The sequence below is a fragment of the Oncorhynchus mykiss genome, chromosome 15 (genome assembly GCF_057628025.1).
Source record: "Oncorhynchus mykiss isolate SJ-2025 chromosome 15, ASM5762802v1, whole genome shotgun sequence".
Lineage (NCBI taxonomy): Eukaryota > Metazoa > Chordata > Actinopteri > Salmoniformes > Salmonidae > Oncorhynchus > Oncorhynchus mykiss.
Genome location: NC_143036.1, coordinates 7,648,664 through 7,665,505, shown reverse-complemented (window position 1 = coordinate 7,665,505; position 16,842 = coordinate 7,648,664). Strand labels below are relative to the sequence as shown.

General features: G+C 43.4%; 1 protein-coding gene across 1 annotated transcript in view; it reads left to right on the top strand.

The window, feature by feature from the left end:
- The first annotated feature begins 8,613 nt into the window (after positions 1-8,613).
- The window catches only part of LOC110490890 (noelin-3), a 39,562-nt gene continuing 31,333 nt past the window's right edge, over positions 8,614-16,842 (top strand). The window contains exon 1 of the mRNA XM_036945696.2: positions 8,614-9,127. Within this exon, the coding sequence (XP_036801591.2) occupies positions 9,059-9,127 (69 nt within the window). The 5' untranslated portion in view covers positions 8,614-9,058. The remainder of the gene's footprint in view (positions 9,128-16,842) is intronic.

The following is a 16,842-nucleotide window of genomic DNA, read 5'->3' as shown; positions in this document are numbered from 1 at the left end:
TTATATGTGAGCTATCAGTTGATGTTGCTGAGCAACCAAAGTCAGGGGAGAGGGGAGAGAGAGAGAGGAGAGAAAGAGATGGGAGAGAGAGTCCAGAGAAAGAGAGGGGAGAGAGAGTGGAGAGGGAGAGGGAGAGAGAGAGAGTGGATAGGGAGAGAGAGAGAGAGAAAGCAGAGAGGGAGTTGAGAGAGGGGAAAGAGGGTGGAGAGAGAAAGGGTAGAGGAGAGAGAGGGGAGAGGAGAGAGAGAGAGAGAGAGAGAGAGAGAGAGAGAGAGAGAGGGGACAGGGAGAGAGAGGAGAGGAGGAGAGAGAGACAGGAGAGAGAGGGAGAGACCAAGTGGCTGAACTATGGTGTCGAACACCTGGCGTGCCCTGAAACTGCTGTCAGAGGACCAACTAAGGTCCCCCAGCCACATCATAATACACACAGTCACAAACTAACTGAGAGCCCAGCAGGAAAGTGTGGACACAGCACTCAAGGGGATGATTGAAGAAGCCTCTTCCACTTTCCCCAACCACATGGTTATCTCCACACTGCAACCACAGAAAATACTTTCACCCTGCCACCATACAGCGGGTGAATGCAAGTATTTCCCTGGACTATGCCTTAAAACCAAATGTTTGGGGCCTCCCAAGTGGCGCAGCGCTGCATGGCAGTGCCTTAGGCGTCGCAGGCGTCACTACAGATCTGGGTTCGATCCCGGGCTGTGTAGTAGCCCGGCCGCGACTGGAAGACCCATGAGGCGGTACACAATTGGCCCAGCATTGTTTTGGGTTAGGGGATGGTTTAGCCGGCCGGGATGTTGCATCGTTCTCTACCGACTCCTGTGGCGGGCCGGATACATGCACGCTGACACAGTCTCCAGTTGGACGGTGTTTCCTACGACATATTGGAGTGGCTGGCTTCCGGGGTAAGTGAGCAGTGTGTCAAGAAGCCGTGCGGCTTGGCAGGGTCACGTTTCGGAGGAAACATGGCTCTCGACCTTCGCCTCTCCCGAATCCGTACGGGAGTTGCAGCGATGGGACAAGACTGTAACTACCAATTGGATATCACAAAATTAGGGAGAAAAAAGGTGTAAAAATTACACAGAAAAATTATGAATAGCTATAGCGACCTAAGAGGAATGTAATCAGATGCTCAACATGCTCTGCTGACACCTACTGTGATGGTCCGGGCCTAAACCACACAAAAACAACACTAGACACTATGAAACACAAAGCTTTTACTATCACTTCCTGGAATATACAAGGTCTGAGGTCATCTGACTTTGGCCTAACGAGCAGGAACCCAGACATTATCAAATAAATTGGAAATACAAACATTGTCATCCTACAATAAACATAGTATAGAGGAGATGGTGGTCATTCACATTATTATTATTATGTGTAAAAAGGAGTTGGTGAACATGACTCACACTGATGTGTGTTCAACTGTGGAGAAGACATGATAGGAAAACACAGTTGGTTTCAACCAGGTGCTGTGTTTCAGATTGTGTGAGAAGGGGACAGAAACAGAGAAACGGACTCAGAGTGAGGTGTGCAGAATGAATGTGGACATTTCCAGAAGGGAGAGATCAAGAGAAAGAGAGGATGAAAGAGAATCAAGAGAAAAAGGGGAGAGATAGAGAGAGGAAGGTAATAAGAAGGAAAATAAATGGATTTCTCTCTGTCATATCCATCTGGTAACCCTAACGCTATACAACACTCAGTCTGGTAACCCTAACCCTATACAACACTCAGTCTGGTAACCCTATACAACACTTAGTCTGGTAACCCTAACCCTATACAACACTCAGTCTGGTAACCCTATACAACACTTAGTCTGGTAACCCTAACCCTATACAACACTCAGTCTGGTAACCCTATACAACACTCAGTCTGGTAACCCTATACAACACTCAGTCTGGTAACCCTAACCCTATACAACACTCAGTCTGGTAACCCTATACAACACTCAGTCTGGTAACCCTAAACAAGACTTTGTCTGGTAACCCTAACCCTATACAACACTCAGTCTGGTAACCCTATACAACACTCAGTCTGGTAACCCTAACCCTATACAACACTTAGTCTGGTAACCCTAACCCTATACAACACTCAGTCTGGTAACCCTATACAACACTCAGTCTGGTAACCCTATACAACACTCAGTCTGGTAACCCTATACAACACTCAGTCTGGTAACCCTATACAACACTCAGTCTGGTAACCCTATACAACACTTAGTCTGGTAACCCTATACAACACTTAGTCTGGTAACCCTATACAACACTCAGTCTGGTAACCCTATACAGCACTCAGTCTGGTAACCCTATACAACACTTAGTCTGGTAACCCTATACAACACTCAGTCTGGTAACCCTAACCCTATACAACACTCAGTCTGGTAACCCTATACAACACTCAGTCTGGTAACCCTAACCCTATACAACACTTAGTCTGGTAACACTAACCCTATACAACACTCAGTCTGGTAACCCTATACAAGACTTTGTCTGGTAACCCTAACCCTATACAACACTTAGTCTGGTAACCCTATACAACACTTAGTCTGGTAACCCTATACAACACTCAGTCTGGTAACCCTATACAGCACTCAGTCTGGTAACCCTATACAACACTTAGTCTGGTAACCCTATACAACACTCAGTCTGGTAACCCTAACCCTATACAACACTCAGTCTGGTAACCCTATACAACACTCAGTCTGGTAACCCTATACAACACTTAGTCTGGTAACCCTATACAACATTCAGTCTGTTAACCCTAACCCTATACAACACTCAGTCTGGTAACCCTAACCCTATACAACACTTAGTCTGGTAACCCTATACAACACTCAGTCTGGTAACCCTATACAACACTCAGTCTGGTAACCCTATACAAGACTTCGTCTGGTAACCCTAACCCTATACAACACTCAGTCTGGTAACCCTAACCCTATACAACACTCAGTCTGGTAACCCTAACGCTATACAACACTTAGTCTGGTAACCCTATACAACACTCAGTCTGGTAACCCTATACAACACTCAGTCTGGTAACCCTATACAGCACTCAGTCTGGTAACCCTATACAACACTTAGTCTGGTAACCCTATACAACACTTAGTCTGGTAACACTAACCCTATACAACACTCAGTCTGGTAACCCTATACAACACTCAGTCTGGTAACCCTATACAACACTCAGTCTGGTAACCCTATACAAGACTTTGTCTGGTAACCCTAACCCTATACAACACTCAGTCTGGTAACCCTAACCCTATACAACACTTAGTCTGGTAACCCTAACCCTATACAACACTCAGTCTGGTAACCCTATACAACACTCAGTCTGGTAACCCTATACAACACTCAGTCTGGTAACCCTATACAACACTCAGTCTGGTAACCCTAACCCTATACAACACTTAGTCTGGTAACCCTAACCCTATACAACACTCAGTCTGGTAACCCTATACAACACTCAGTCTGGTAACCCTATACAGCACTCAGTCTGGTAACCCTATACAACACTTAGTCTGGTAACCCTATACAACACTTAGTCTGGTAACCCTATACAACACTCAGTCTGGTAACCCTATACAGCACTCAGTCTGGTAACCCTATACAACACTCAGTCTGGTAACCCTATACAACACTCAGTCTGGTAACCCTATACAACACTCAGTCTGGTAACCCTAACCCTATACAACACTTAGTCTGGTAACCCTAACCCTATACAACACTCAGTCTGGTAACCCTATACAACACTCAGTCTGGTAACCCTATACAACACTCAGTCTGGTAACCCTATACAACACTTAGTCTGGTAACCCTATACAACACTTAGTCTGGTAACCCTATACAACACTCAGTCTGGTAACCCTATACAGCACTCAGTCTGGTAACCCTATACAACACTTAGTCTGGTAACCCTATACAACACTCAGTCTGGTAACCCTAACCCTATACAACACTCAGTCTGGTAACCCTATACAACACTCAGTCTGGTAACCCTATACAACACTCAGTCTGGTAACCCTATACAACACTTAGTCTGGTAACCCTATACAACACTCAGTCTGTTAACCCTAACCCTATACAACACTCAGTCTGGTAACCCTATACAACACTCAGCCTGGTAACCCTATACAACACTCAGTCTGGTAACCCTATACAAGACTTTGTCTGGTAACCCTAACCCTATACAACACTCAGTCTGGTAACCCTAACCCTATACAACACTTAGTCTGGTAACCCTAACCCTATACAACACTCAGTCTGGTAACCCTATACAACACTCAGTCTGGTAACCCTATACAACACTCAGTCTGGTAACCCTATACAACACTCAGTCTGGTAACCCTAACCCTATACAACACTTAGTCTGGTAACCCTAACCCTATACAACACTCAGTCTGGTAACCCTATACAACACTCAGTCTGGTAACCCTATACAGCACTCAGTCTGGTAACCCTATACAACACTTAGTCTGGTAACCCTATACAACACTTAGTCTGGTAACCCTATACAACACTCAGTCTGGTAACCCTATACAGCACTCAGTCTGGTAACCCTATACAACACTCAGTCTGGTAACCCTATACAACACTCAGTCTGGTAACCCTATACAACACTCAGTCTGGTAACCCTAACCCTATACAACACTTAGTCTGGTAACCCTAACCCTATACAACACTCAGTCTGGTAACCCTATACAACACTCAGTCTGGTAACCCTATACAACACTCAGTCTGGTAACCCTATACAACACTTAGTCTGGTAACCCTATACAACACTTAGTCTGGTAACCCTATACAACACTCAGTCTGGTAACCCTATACAGCACTCAGTCTGGTAACCCTATACAACACTTAGTCTGGTAACCCTATACAACACTCAGTCTGGTAACCCTAACCCTATACAACACTCAGTCTGGTAACCCTATACAACACTCAGTCTGGTAACCCTATACAACACTCAGTCTGGTAACCCTATACAACACTTAGTCTGGTAACCCTATACAACACTCAGTCTGTTAACCCTAACCCTATACAACACTCAGTCTGGTAACCCTATACAACACTCAGCCTGGTAACCCTATACAACACTCAGTCTGGTAACCCTATACAACACTCAGTCTGGTAACCCTAACCCTATACAACACTCAGTCTGGTAACCCTAACCCTATACAACACTTAGTCTGGTAACCCTATACAACACTCAGTCTGGTAACCCTATACAACACTCAGTCTGGTAACCCTATACAACACTCAGTCTGGTAACCCTATACAGCACTCAGTCTGGTAACCCTATACAACACTTAGTCTGGTAACCCTATACAACACTCAGTCTGGTAACCCTAACCCTATACAACACTCAGTCTGGTAACCCTATACAACACTCAGTCTGGTAACCCTATACAACACTCAGTCTGGTAACCCTATACAACACTGAGTCTGGTAACCCTATACAACACTCAGTCTGTTAACCCTAACCCTATACAACACTCAGTCTGGTAACCCTAACCCTATACAACACTTAGTCTGGTAACCCTATACAACACTCAGTCTGGTAACCCTATACAACACTCAGTCTGGTAACCCTATACAAGACTTCGTCTGGTAACCCTAACCCTATACAACACTCAGTCTGGTAACCCTATACAACACTCAGTCTGGTAACCCTATACAACACTCAGTCTGGTAACCCTATACAAGACTTTGTCTGGTAACCCTAACCCTATACAACACTTAGTCTGGTAACCCTATACAACACTTAGTCTGGTAACCCTATACAACACTCAGTCTGGTAACCCTATACAGCACTCAGTCTGGTAACCCTATACAACACTTACTCTGGTAACCCTATACAACACTCAGTCTGGTAACCCTAACCCTATACAACACTCAGTCTGGTAACCCTATACAACACTCAGTCTGGTAACCCTATACAACACTCAGTCTGGTAACCCTATACAACACTTAGTCTGGTAACCCTATACAACATTCAGTCTGTTAACCCTAACCCTATACAACACTCAGTCTGGTAACCCTAACCCTATACAACACTTAGTCTGGTAACCCTATACAACACTCAGTCTGGTAACCCTATACAACACTCAGTCTGGTAACCCTATACAAGACTTCGTCTGGTAACCCTAACCCTATACAACACTCAGTCTGGTAACCCTAACCCTATACAACACTCAGTCTGGTAACCCTAACGCTATACAACACTTAGTCTGGTAACCCTATACAACACTCAGTCTGGTAACCCTATACAACACTCAGTCTGGTAACCCTATACAGCACTCAGTCTGGTAACCCTATACAACACTTAGTCTGGTAACACTAACCCTATACAACACTCAGTCTGGTAACCCTATACAACACTCAGTCTGGTAACCCTATACAACACTCAGTCTGGTAACCCTATACAAGACTTTGTCTGGTAACCCTAACCCTATACAACACTCAGTCTGGTAACCCTAACCCTATACAACACTTAGTCTGGTAACCCTAACCCTATACAACACTCAGTCTGGTAACCCTAACCCTATACAACACTTAGTCGGGTAACCCTAACCCTATACAACACTCAGTCTGGTAACCCTATACAACACTCAGTCTGGTAACCCTATACAACACTTAGTCTGGTAACCCTATACAACACTCAGTCTGGTAACCCTAACCCTATACAACACTCAGTCTGGTAACCCTATACAACACTCAGTCTGGTAACCCTATACAACACTCAGTCTGGTAACCCTATACAACACTTAGTCTGGTAACCCTATACAACACTCAGTCTGTTAACCCTAACCCTATACAACACTCAGTCTGGTAACCCTATACAACACTCAGCCTGGTAACCCTATACAACACTCAGTCTGGTAACCCTATACAACACTCAGTCTGGTAACCCTAACCCTATACAACACTCAGTCTGGTAACCCTAACCCTATACAACACTTAGTCTGGTAACCCTATACAACACTTAGTCTGGTAACCCTATACAACACTCAGTCTGGTAACCCTATACAACACTCAGTCTGGTAACCCTAACCCTATACAACACTCAGTCTGGTAACCCTAACCCTATACAACACTCAGTCTGGTAACCCTATACAACACTCAGTCTGGTAACCCTATACAACACTTAGTCTGGTAACCCTATACAACACTCAGTCTGTTAACCCTAACCCTATACAACACTCAGTCTGGTAACCCTATACAACACTCAGCCTGGTAACCCTATACAACACTCAGTCTGGTAACCCTATACAACACTCAGTCTGGTAACCCTAACCCTATACAACACTCAGTCTGGTAACCCTAACCCTATACAACACTCAGTCTGGTAACCCTATACAACACTCAGTCTGGTAACCCTATACAAGACTTCGTCTGGTAACCCTAACCCTATACAACACTTAGTCTGGTAACCCTATACAACACTCAGTTTGGTAACCCTATACAACACTCAGTCTGGTAACCCTATACAACACTCAGTTTGGTAACCCTATACAACACTCAGTCTGGTAACCCTAAACTGTGAGATGAGTTCTAATCCTGTTACTGTAGATGGGGTCTAATCCTGGTATAGTAGATGAGGTATATGGTACTGTAGATGAGGTCTATGGTACTGAAGATGAGGTCTATTTAACGGTAGATGAGTTATATGGTACTGGAGATGAGGTCTATGGTACTGAAGATGAAGTCTATAGAACTGAAGATGAGGTCTATGCCACTGTAGATGAGGTCTATGCTACTGTAAATGAGGTCTATGCTACTGTAGATGAGGTCTATGCTACAGTAGATGAGTTATATGGTACTGTAGATGAGGTCTATGCTACTGTAAATGAGGTCTATGCTACTGTAAATGAGGTCTATGCTACTGTAGATAAGGTCTATGGTACTGAAGATGAGTTATATGGTACTGTAGATGAGGTCTATGCTACTGTAAATTAGGTCTATGCTACGGTAGATGAGGTCTATGGTACTGAAGATGAGGTCTATGCTACTGTAAATGAGGTCTATGCTACGGTAGATGAGGTCTATGGTACTGAAGATGAGGTCTATGCTACTGTAAATTAGGTCTATGGAACTGAAGATGAGGTCTATGGTACGGTAGATGAGGTCTATGATACTGAAGATGAGGTCTATGGTACTGTAGATGAGGTCTATACCACCGTAGATGAGGTCTATGGTACTGTAGATGAGGTCTATGCTACTGTAAATTAGGTCTATGGTACTGTAGATGAGGTCTATGGAACTGAAGATGAGGTCTATGCTACTGTAAATGAGGTCTATGCTACTGTAAATGAGGTCTATGCTACTGTAGATGAGGTTTAACCCTGGTACCGGTAGGCACCAAGAAGTCACCACATTATCATTTCTGTCATTCTACTGTCAATCCCACTTCTGGCAGCAATGGAGCAAAGTTCACATTGTAAAAATTGTAATGCTAAGAAATTTGTATTTACCCCTTCATATTTCATAGGTTCCATGCCTTTCAATGTGGTGTATTACTGTACATCCAGTACAGTTTGTCATGCACCTGTATTCGTTAACAATTAAAGCGCATTTTATGTATAAATGTGTACAAGTGGTGTCGTGATCTGGTAATTCAAGCTCTAAGTCCTATCCTTTCACAGTGGGAGGTGTGCGTTCGTAACTGTTGTCTGTTCTGTTGCCTTTTCTCTCGGCACTGCGTGAGGAGTGGTAGATCTTGGAACTGATCGACATCAACAAACATTTCTCCCCAACACCCAGGACACACAACACATGAAGCCACATCTGTTGTGTGACTCCCATGCAGTCTCGTAGGTCTGTCTCGTCCCCTGGCAGAAACTTTTATCTATGGTGTCAGTTTTAATGAGACCGAGCATCACTTTCTGTATTGGCTTCACGCCAGAGTCCGCGGAGCTGTGGGTGGGAATGATCGTGGATCTATCCGTTTTCTTCTGTTGGAGCGCTCGGAACAGTGGCCGGCACAGCCTACACCGGTAGCGACGCTGACGCAGTCCCGCAATAAGCGAGAAAAGTGTAACTGCCTCAAAACAGACAGAATGCGTTTTCTGTTGAGTGTCCTGTACCCGGTGCTTTCAATCACGGTCTTCGGATTATATCCGTCAATGGTGAGTTTCCCCTCCTAATTTCTTACAATTCAACGCGAGCTCTCTGCATGTTTCCGTGTCTTTGCTTCAGGATCTGCGATTTTGTGCCTAAATTCACCTTTATTCACATAGCCTGAAATGGAATGGGTCTCCTCAATAAGCCTACACACTTTGGATGTTATGATATTCGTTTTCGTTTGGCGTTGCCTGCAATAACTGTGTCTGAAAATATTCAAAATAATATGAACAATTCACAATATCAGTGAGGCAAGAAAAGTATTGTTTTTAGAGAGACTGAGAATATTGTAATAACTCGCATTTGATTCTCCTGAATATTCGGAGAGAACAGTAGACTCAGCAGCAGAATCAAGCAGTGGATCCCGTTCGGATGTTAAGCACTGGAGACAGCAAACTTTAAAGTGATGAAAATGCTTATTGCAGGATCCCACATAAATCTAACGAATTGATTGATATTTTCATTATGTAGGCTACATCTTTAACGCAGTCAAAGACCACAACTTCTGTTTTTAGCTTTTCTTAAATTCCTCAACCGGCTCTCCTAGTGTATCATCCCGTTCCCAGAGGATTTTGTCAGTGAACGAAAACTGGCACTGACAAGTGGAGTCTATGGAAGCTGTGTTTATATTTTCTGTCGCATATAAACCTCTTCGGGGAAGTATTCAAGACTTGGAATTTAGGTGAACTAGTGACAGTTGGTTTTATCCCCTTCACGGATCGTCTCTGTTGAAACTATGAGCGAATATGAAACTCAACTTGGTGCTGTCTGATTGAGGACGACTGGGCGGAGTGGTGTGGAACGCTGTCGAGCTTGTTCAAAACTCAGTGGTGCTGAAACCATTCAATCAACGACAAGGGGCGCAGGCGGCGTGCAGTCTCCTGCTTCTTGAGTTCGATTTCATGTCGATTCCCGATCTCAGCCAATTGCTATTCTGCTATCAATATGTTCTAGAGGGCCAATTTCATTTTAAACTGAGACACATCTATGTATTACTCCAAATATATAGGTATGTAATGTTCCCATTCCCCAGCTTGTAATATTGATAACCTTATACAAGTTAACTTTTTTATTGGTTAATTAGGCTACTTAGGTAATTAGGTAAGTTACAACCAGATATGGGCCTAGATATTCATTTTAAAAACTGTCACAATTTGCAGTAATTTGGTCAATTTACAGTACTTTGGTCAATTTACAGTACCTTGATCAATTTTCAGTACTTTGGTCAATTTACAGTACCTTGATCAATTTACAGTACTTTGGTCAATTTACAGTACCTTGATCAATTTACAGTACCTTGATCAATTTAGAGTACCTTGATCAATTTACAGTACTTTGGTCAATTTACAGTACCTTGATCAATTTACAGTACTTTGGTCAATTTACAGTACCTTGATCAATTTACAGTACCTTGATCAATTTACAGTACCTTGATCAATTTACAGTACTTTGGTCAATTTACAGTACCTTGATCAATTTACAGTACCTTGATCAATTTACAGTACCTTGATCAATTTACAGTGCTTTGGTCAATTTACAGTACCTTGATCAATTTACAGTACCTTGATCAATTTACAGTACCTTGATCAATTTACAGTGCTTTGGTAATTTGATCACCGCATTGTGACAGTCAGACCATTGTCAATCAAACCTCGAGCATCTTTAAACAACCCAGTGTAATTTCATGATCGCCACAGTCAGCTGTGTGAATAGATCCCTGAAGACAACACCCACAGAGAATGATATATAAAAGCCTACATACAGTGAGCTCCTAAAGTATTGGGACAGTGACAAGTGTTGTTGTTGTTTTTTGGCTCTGTACTCCAGAACTTTGGATTTGAAATGATACAATGACTATGAGGTTAAAGTGCTGACTGTCAGCTTTAATTTGAGGGTATTTTCATCCATAGAGTGAAACTTTTAGAAATTTACAGCATGTTTTGTACATAGACTCCCCATTTTAGGGGACCAAAAGTTGGAATGAATTCACTTATGTGTATTAAAGTAGTCAAAAGTGTAGTATTTGGTCCCATAGTCCTAGTACACAATGATTACATCAAGCGTGCCACTCTACACACTTGTTGGATGCATTTGCTGTTTGTTTTGGTTGTTTCAGATTATTGTGTGACCAATAGAAATGAATGGTAAATCATGTATAGTGTCATTTTTATTGTAAATCACAATAGGATATGTTTCTAAACACGTTTAGATGAATGTGGACGCTACCATGATTACGGATAGTCCTGAATGAATGGAGAACAATGATGAGTGAGAAAGTTAGACGCACAAAAAATATATATTGGGGAGATGACATTCGTGCATCTGTAACTTTCTCACTCATCATTGTTCTCCATTCATTCAGGACTATCCGTAATCATGGTAGCATTCACATGAATGTAGAAGTGTTTAGAAACATAATATATTCTTATTTACAATAAAAGTGACACATTATTTACCATTAATTTCTATTGGGCACAAAATTATTTGAAACATTACCAAAACAAACCACAAATGCTTACAATAAGTCTGTAGAGTCAAAAGCTTGATCTAATTGTTGTGTTTTTAGGAATATGGGACCAGATACTAAACTTGTGACTATTTTCATCTCTAAAAGTCTGTGGGGGGGAGGGGGGCTAACATATGGAGTTGTTTAAAGATGGTCATACTGTGGATCATTTGATTTAGAATTTTACATTTGATTTGATTCTTGTATTTTATAAAATATTGAATTTGGCCTTTACTACTATAGCCTACTAAGCTAAAGTATGGAATTGTTTTAAAATGGTCATACCATGGATCATTTAGCTATTTGATTTTGAATTTTAGGACCCCTTTAGGTATACATTTTATTATTTGAAAAAATATAGAATTTGGCCTTCACTACGATAGCTCATAGAAACACATTGAATAACACGGTCATAAATTGTAAGGGTTGCGGAACATGTGGCAGTTAAGCCAGATGCAGGAGAGCAGAGATAGGTAATAGCCAGAGCAGTTTAATTACAAAACCCACGGCAATACAAAAATAACCTACATGGGTACATAGCGTACAAGCACTTACAAACAAACAATTCCACACAAGGACATGGGGGAAACAGAGGGGTAAATACACAACAATTAATGATGGAAATGGAAACCAGGTGTAAGAAAACAAGACAAAACAAATGGAAAGGGAAAAGTGGATTGACGATGGCTAGAAGACCTGTGACGCCAACCGCCGAACACCGCCCGAACAAGGAGAGGAAACGACTTCGGTGGTACCCCTCCAGCAGCGCGCCGACACCGGCCTCGGGGACGACCTGGAGGGCGAGGTGCAGGGCGATCCGGACGGAGACGGAGGAACTCCCGCAGCATTGAAGGGTCCAACACGTCCTCCACCAGATCCAAGCATCTCTCCTCTGGACCATACCCCTCCCAGTACACGAGGTACTGAAGGCCCGACGTCTTGGATCCAGTATGGATCGAACGGAGTATGCCGGGGCCCCCTCGATGTCCAGAGAGGGTGGAGGAACCTCCCGCACCTCAGACTCCTGGAGCGGGCCAGCCACCACCAACCTGAGGAGAGACACATGGAACAAGGGGTTAATACGGTAATCTGGGGGAAGTTGTAATCTGTAACTCACTTCTGTCTCCTCAGGACTTTAAATCATCCCACAAACCGTAGACCCAGCTTCCGGCAGGGCAGGTGGAGGGGACAGTCTGCGCCAGCTTTCTGGCGCAGCATGGCACGCAGAAGGTGAACATGGACGGCGTCCCATGTTTCCTCTGTGCACCGGAACGAGTCGTCCACCACAGGAGCCTCCGTCTGACTCTAATGCCAAGGAGCAAGAACCGGCTGATACCCCAGTACTCACTGGAAGGGGGAGAGGTTAGTGGAGGAGTGGCGGAGCGAATTCTCTGCCCAGGGCACGAACGCCGCCCACTCCCCCGGCCGGTCCTGGCAATAAGACCTCAGAAACCTACCCACATCCTGTGCGCTCCTCGTCCCCTGCCGCAGGTGGAAAAGACGTTCACCCGCAGCTCTACCCTCGGGCGGGTGGTTGAAGACCCGGAAATGACAGATGAATTCCTCAGCACCGCATCTCCTTCCACCCACATGGCGCTGGCCCACTCCAGGGCTTTCCCCGAGAGGCATGAGACGAGGGTGGACACCCTTTCACAGCCCGAAGGAGCCGGGTGGACGGTCGCCAGGTATAAATCCAACTGCAGCAGGAAACCCTAGCAGCGAGCAGCCGTCCCATCATCCCCGGGGAGTGTGAGACGAATCCCACTGGAACCGGGTGCAGGGGCAGTGAGTAGTGGAGGCCCCTGTTGTGCTGGGGGAGGGGCTGGAGAAACTCCCAGCGGTCCATGATTTGGACAAAGCGGTCCATGGCTACACCGAGATGGTAGATCATCGCCTCTTGCTCCAGGACGCGCTCCTCGACCCCTATACCAGGGGCACCTGCTCCTGCTGACTCCATATGGGTGGTGTGGAATTCTGTAAGGGTTGCAGAACTGATGGCAGTGAAGTCAGACGCAGGAGTCCAGAGAAAGGTAATAGCCAGAGCAGTTTAATTACAAAACCCACGACAATACAAAAATAACCTACACGGGTACAAAACCTGACACGCACCAGTAACATAACGTACAAGCACTTACAAACAAACAATTCCACACAAGGACATGGGGGAAACAGAGGGTTAACCTCTCTAGGGTAGGGGAGACGCTCACGTCCCACCAGGCCAACATCCGGTGAAACTGCAGAGAGCTAACATGTTAAATACACCTTCGTTGTATTAAAAATTCTTATAAATATGTATCTTACATCATTTAAAAGATGAACGTCTTATTAATCCAGCCGCTGTGTCAGATTTCAAAAAGCCGTTACTGCCAAAGCAAACCATGCGATTTTCTGAGGATGGCGCCACACACACACAAGTATTACTAGCATTTTCCAACCAAGCATTAGCGTCAAGAAAGTCAGAAATAACAATAAAATAAATTGCTTACCATTGAAGATCTTGCTCTGTTGGCAATGCCAAGTGAACAGTGAATGTTCGTTTTGTTTGATAAAATACATTTTTATAGCCTAACACAAAACATTTGTAAACCGGTTGCGTCGTGATTTCCGTCTCATTCAACTTTGGATGAATTGTTTGTGGTAATTACACTTATACTAAACAAACGTTTATCCAGTCATGGTTGGTTTCATTGCAATCCTCTGGTTGTTACTAACACAACCATACATGATGGTTCTTTTCCCGGGACGTATTGACCGAAACAAACCGATTTGATGACCTCATTGCGCACCAATGGTAGGACCGGTCTATTGTTGATTGACTGTATTTTGGCCCAATGACCACTGATCATCTTGGAAGATAGCCAATGAGCTGAAGTAAACTGCAATATGTAATGGTTATACGTTCGAAGACCAGCCTTTGTCATAAACTCTGGTAAGTTCTAATGCTAATGTCATTGTTTGAAATTAACATGAAATATTATTCATTTGAGATTTTTTAATTTTTATAATTTTTTAAAATTTTATTTGCATTAAATAAAAATATCAACTGTAATGAAATGTGTAAAGTACACATTGGCAATACTGTGTGTGTGTGATATATTTTTAAAATGTATTATACATAAACTCTGAATGGATCAGCACTTCACCATAGTGATTATGTTCCCTGTACTCTATATACAGTGACTTGCGAAAGTATTCGGCCCCCTTGAACTTTGCGACCTTTTGCCACATTTCAGGCTTCAAACATAAAGATATAAAACTGTATTTTTTTGTGAAGAATCAACAACAAGTGGGACACAATCATGAAGTGGAACGACATTTATTGGCTATTTCAAACTTTTTTAACAAATCAAAAACTGAAAAATTGGGCGTGCAAAATTATTCAGCCCCCTTAAGTTAATACTTTGTAGTGCCACCTTTTGCTGCGATTACAGCTGTAAGTCGCTTGGGGTATGTCTCTATCAGTTTTGCACATCGAGAGACTGAATTTTTTTCCCATTCCTCCTTGCAAAACAGCTCGAGCTCAGTGAGGTTGGATGGAGAGCATTTGTGAACAGCAGTTTTCAGTTCTTTCCACAGATTCTCGATTGGATTCAGGTCTGGACTTTGACTTGGCCATTCTAACACCTGGATATATTTATTTTTGAACCATTCCATTGTAGATTTTGCTTTATGTTTTGGATCATTGTCTTGTTGGAAGACAAATCTCCGTCCCAGTCTCAGGTCTTTTGCAGACTCCATCAGCTTTTCTTCCAGAATGGTCCTGTATTTGGCTCCATCCATCTTCCCATCAATTTTAACCATCTTCCCTGTCCCTGCTGAAGAAAAGCAGGCCCAAACCATGATGCTGCCACCACCATGTTTGACAGTGGGGATGGTGTGTTCAGCTGTGTTGCTTTTACGCCAAACATAACGTTTTGCATTGTTGCCAAAAAGTTCAATTTTGGTTTCATCTGACCAGAGCACCTTCTTCCACATGTTTGGTGTGTCTCCCAGGTGGCTTGTGGCAAACTTTAAACAACACTTTTTATGGATATCTTTACGAAATGGCTTTCTTCTTGCCACTCTTCCATAAAGGCCAGATTTGTGCAATATACGACTGATTGTTGTCCTATGGACAGAGTCTCCCACCTCAGCTGTAGATCTCTGCAGTTCATCCAGAGTGATCATGGGCCTCTTGGCTGCATCTCTGATCAGTCTTCTCCTTGTATGAGCTGAAAGTTTAGAGGGACAGCCAGGTCTTGGTAGATTTGCAGTGGTCTGATACTCCTTCCATTTCAATATTATCGCTTGCACAGTGCTCCTTGGGATGTTTAAAGCTTGGGAAATTTTTTTGTATCCAAATCCGGCTTTAAACTTCTTCACAACAGTATCTCGGACCTGCCTGGTGTGTTCCTTGTTCTTCATGATGCTCTCTGCGCTTTTAACGGACCTCTGAGACTATCACAGTGCAGGTGCATTTATACGGAGACTTGATTACACACAGGTGGATTGTATTTATCCTCATTAGTCATTTAGGTCAACATTGGATCATTCAGAGATCCTCACTGAACTTCTGGAGAGAGTTTGCTGCACTGAAAGTAAAGGGGCTGAATAATTTTGCACGCCCAATTTTTCAGTTTTTGATTTGTTAAAAAAGTTTGAAATATCCAATAAATGTTGTTCCACTTCATGATTGTGTCCCACTTGTTGTTGATTCTTCACAAAAAAATACAGTTTTATATCTTTATGTTTGAAGCCTGAAATGTGGCAAAAGGTCGCAAAGTTCAAGGGGGCCGAATAGTTTCGCAAGGCACTGTATATCTGTTTATTTTACTTGTTGATACATGGCTCATATGTGAAAGTATTGTTACTGATTTTTTAAATCTTTCACAGTAGCAGTGATTCTGAATTTGTGCCACCAATGTCTAGGTGTCCATCTCCCTCTGAAGCTGGTTCATCCAGCCGGACCCCCGCTGTCTCCGGCTCCACACCTACCCGGCCATCTAGAGTTGTGAAGTCAGTGACAAAGAAGAGGAGGTGGGGAAGCGATGAGACAGAGGGCCAGAGGGTCGTTGGCACTCTTTGTTAGAAGATGATGTGGAACCAAATCCACCAGTTTTTAGACCCAAAAGGCAGCCAGGACCTCAACTAGACATGACTGCAAAGTACAGCCCACTTCAACATTTTCAAACTGTTTTTCACCTCGTCAGTTGTTGACTCCCTGGTGTCGAACAC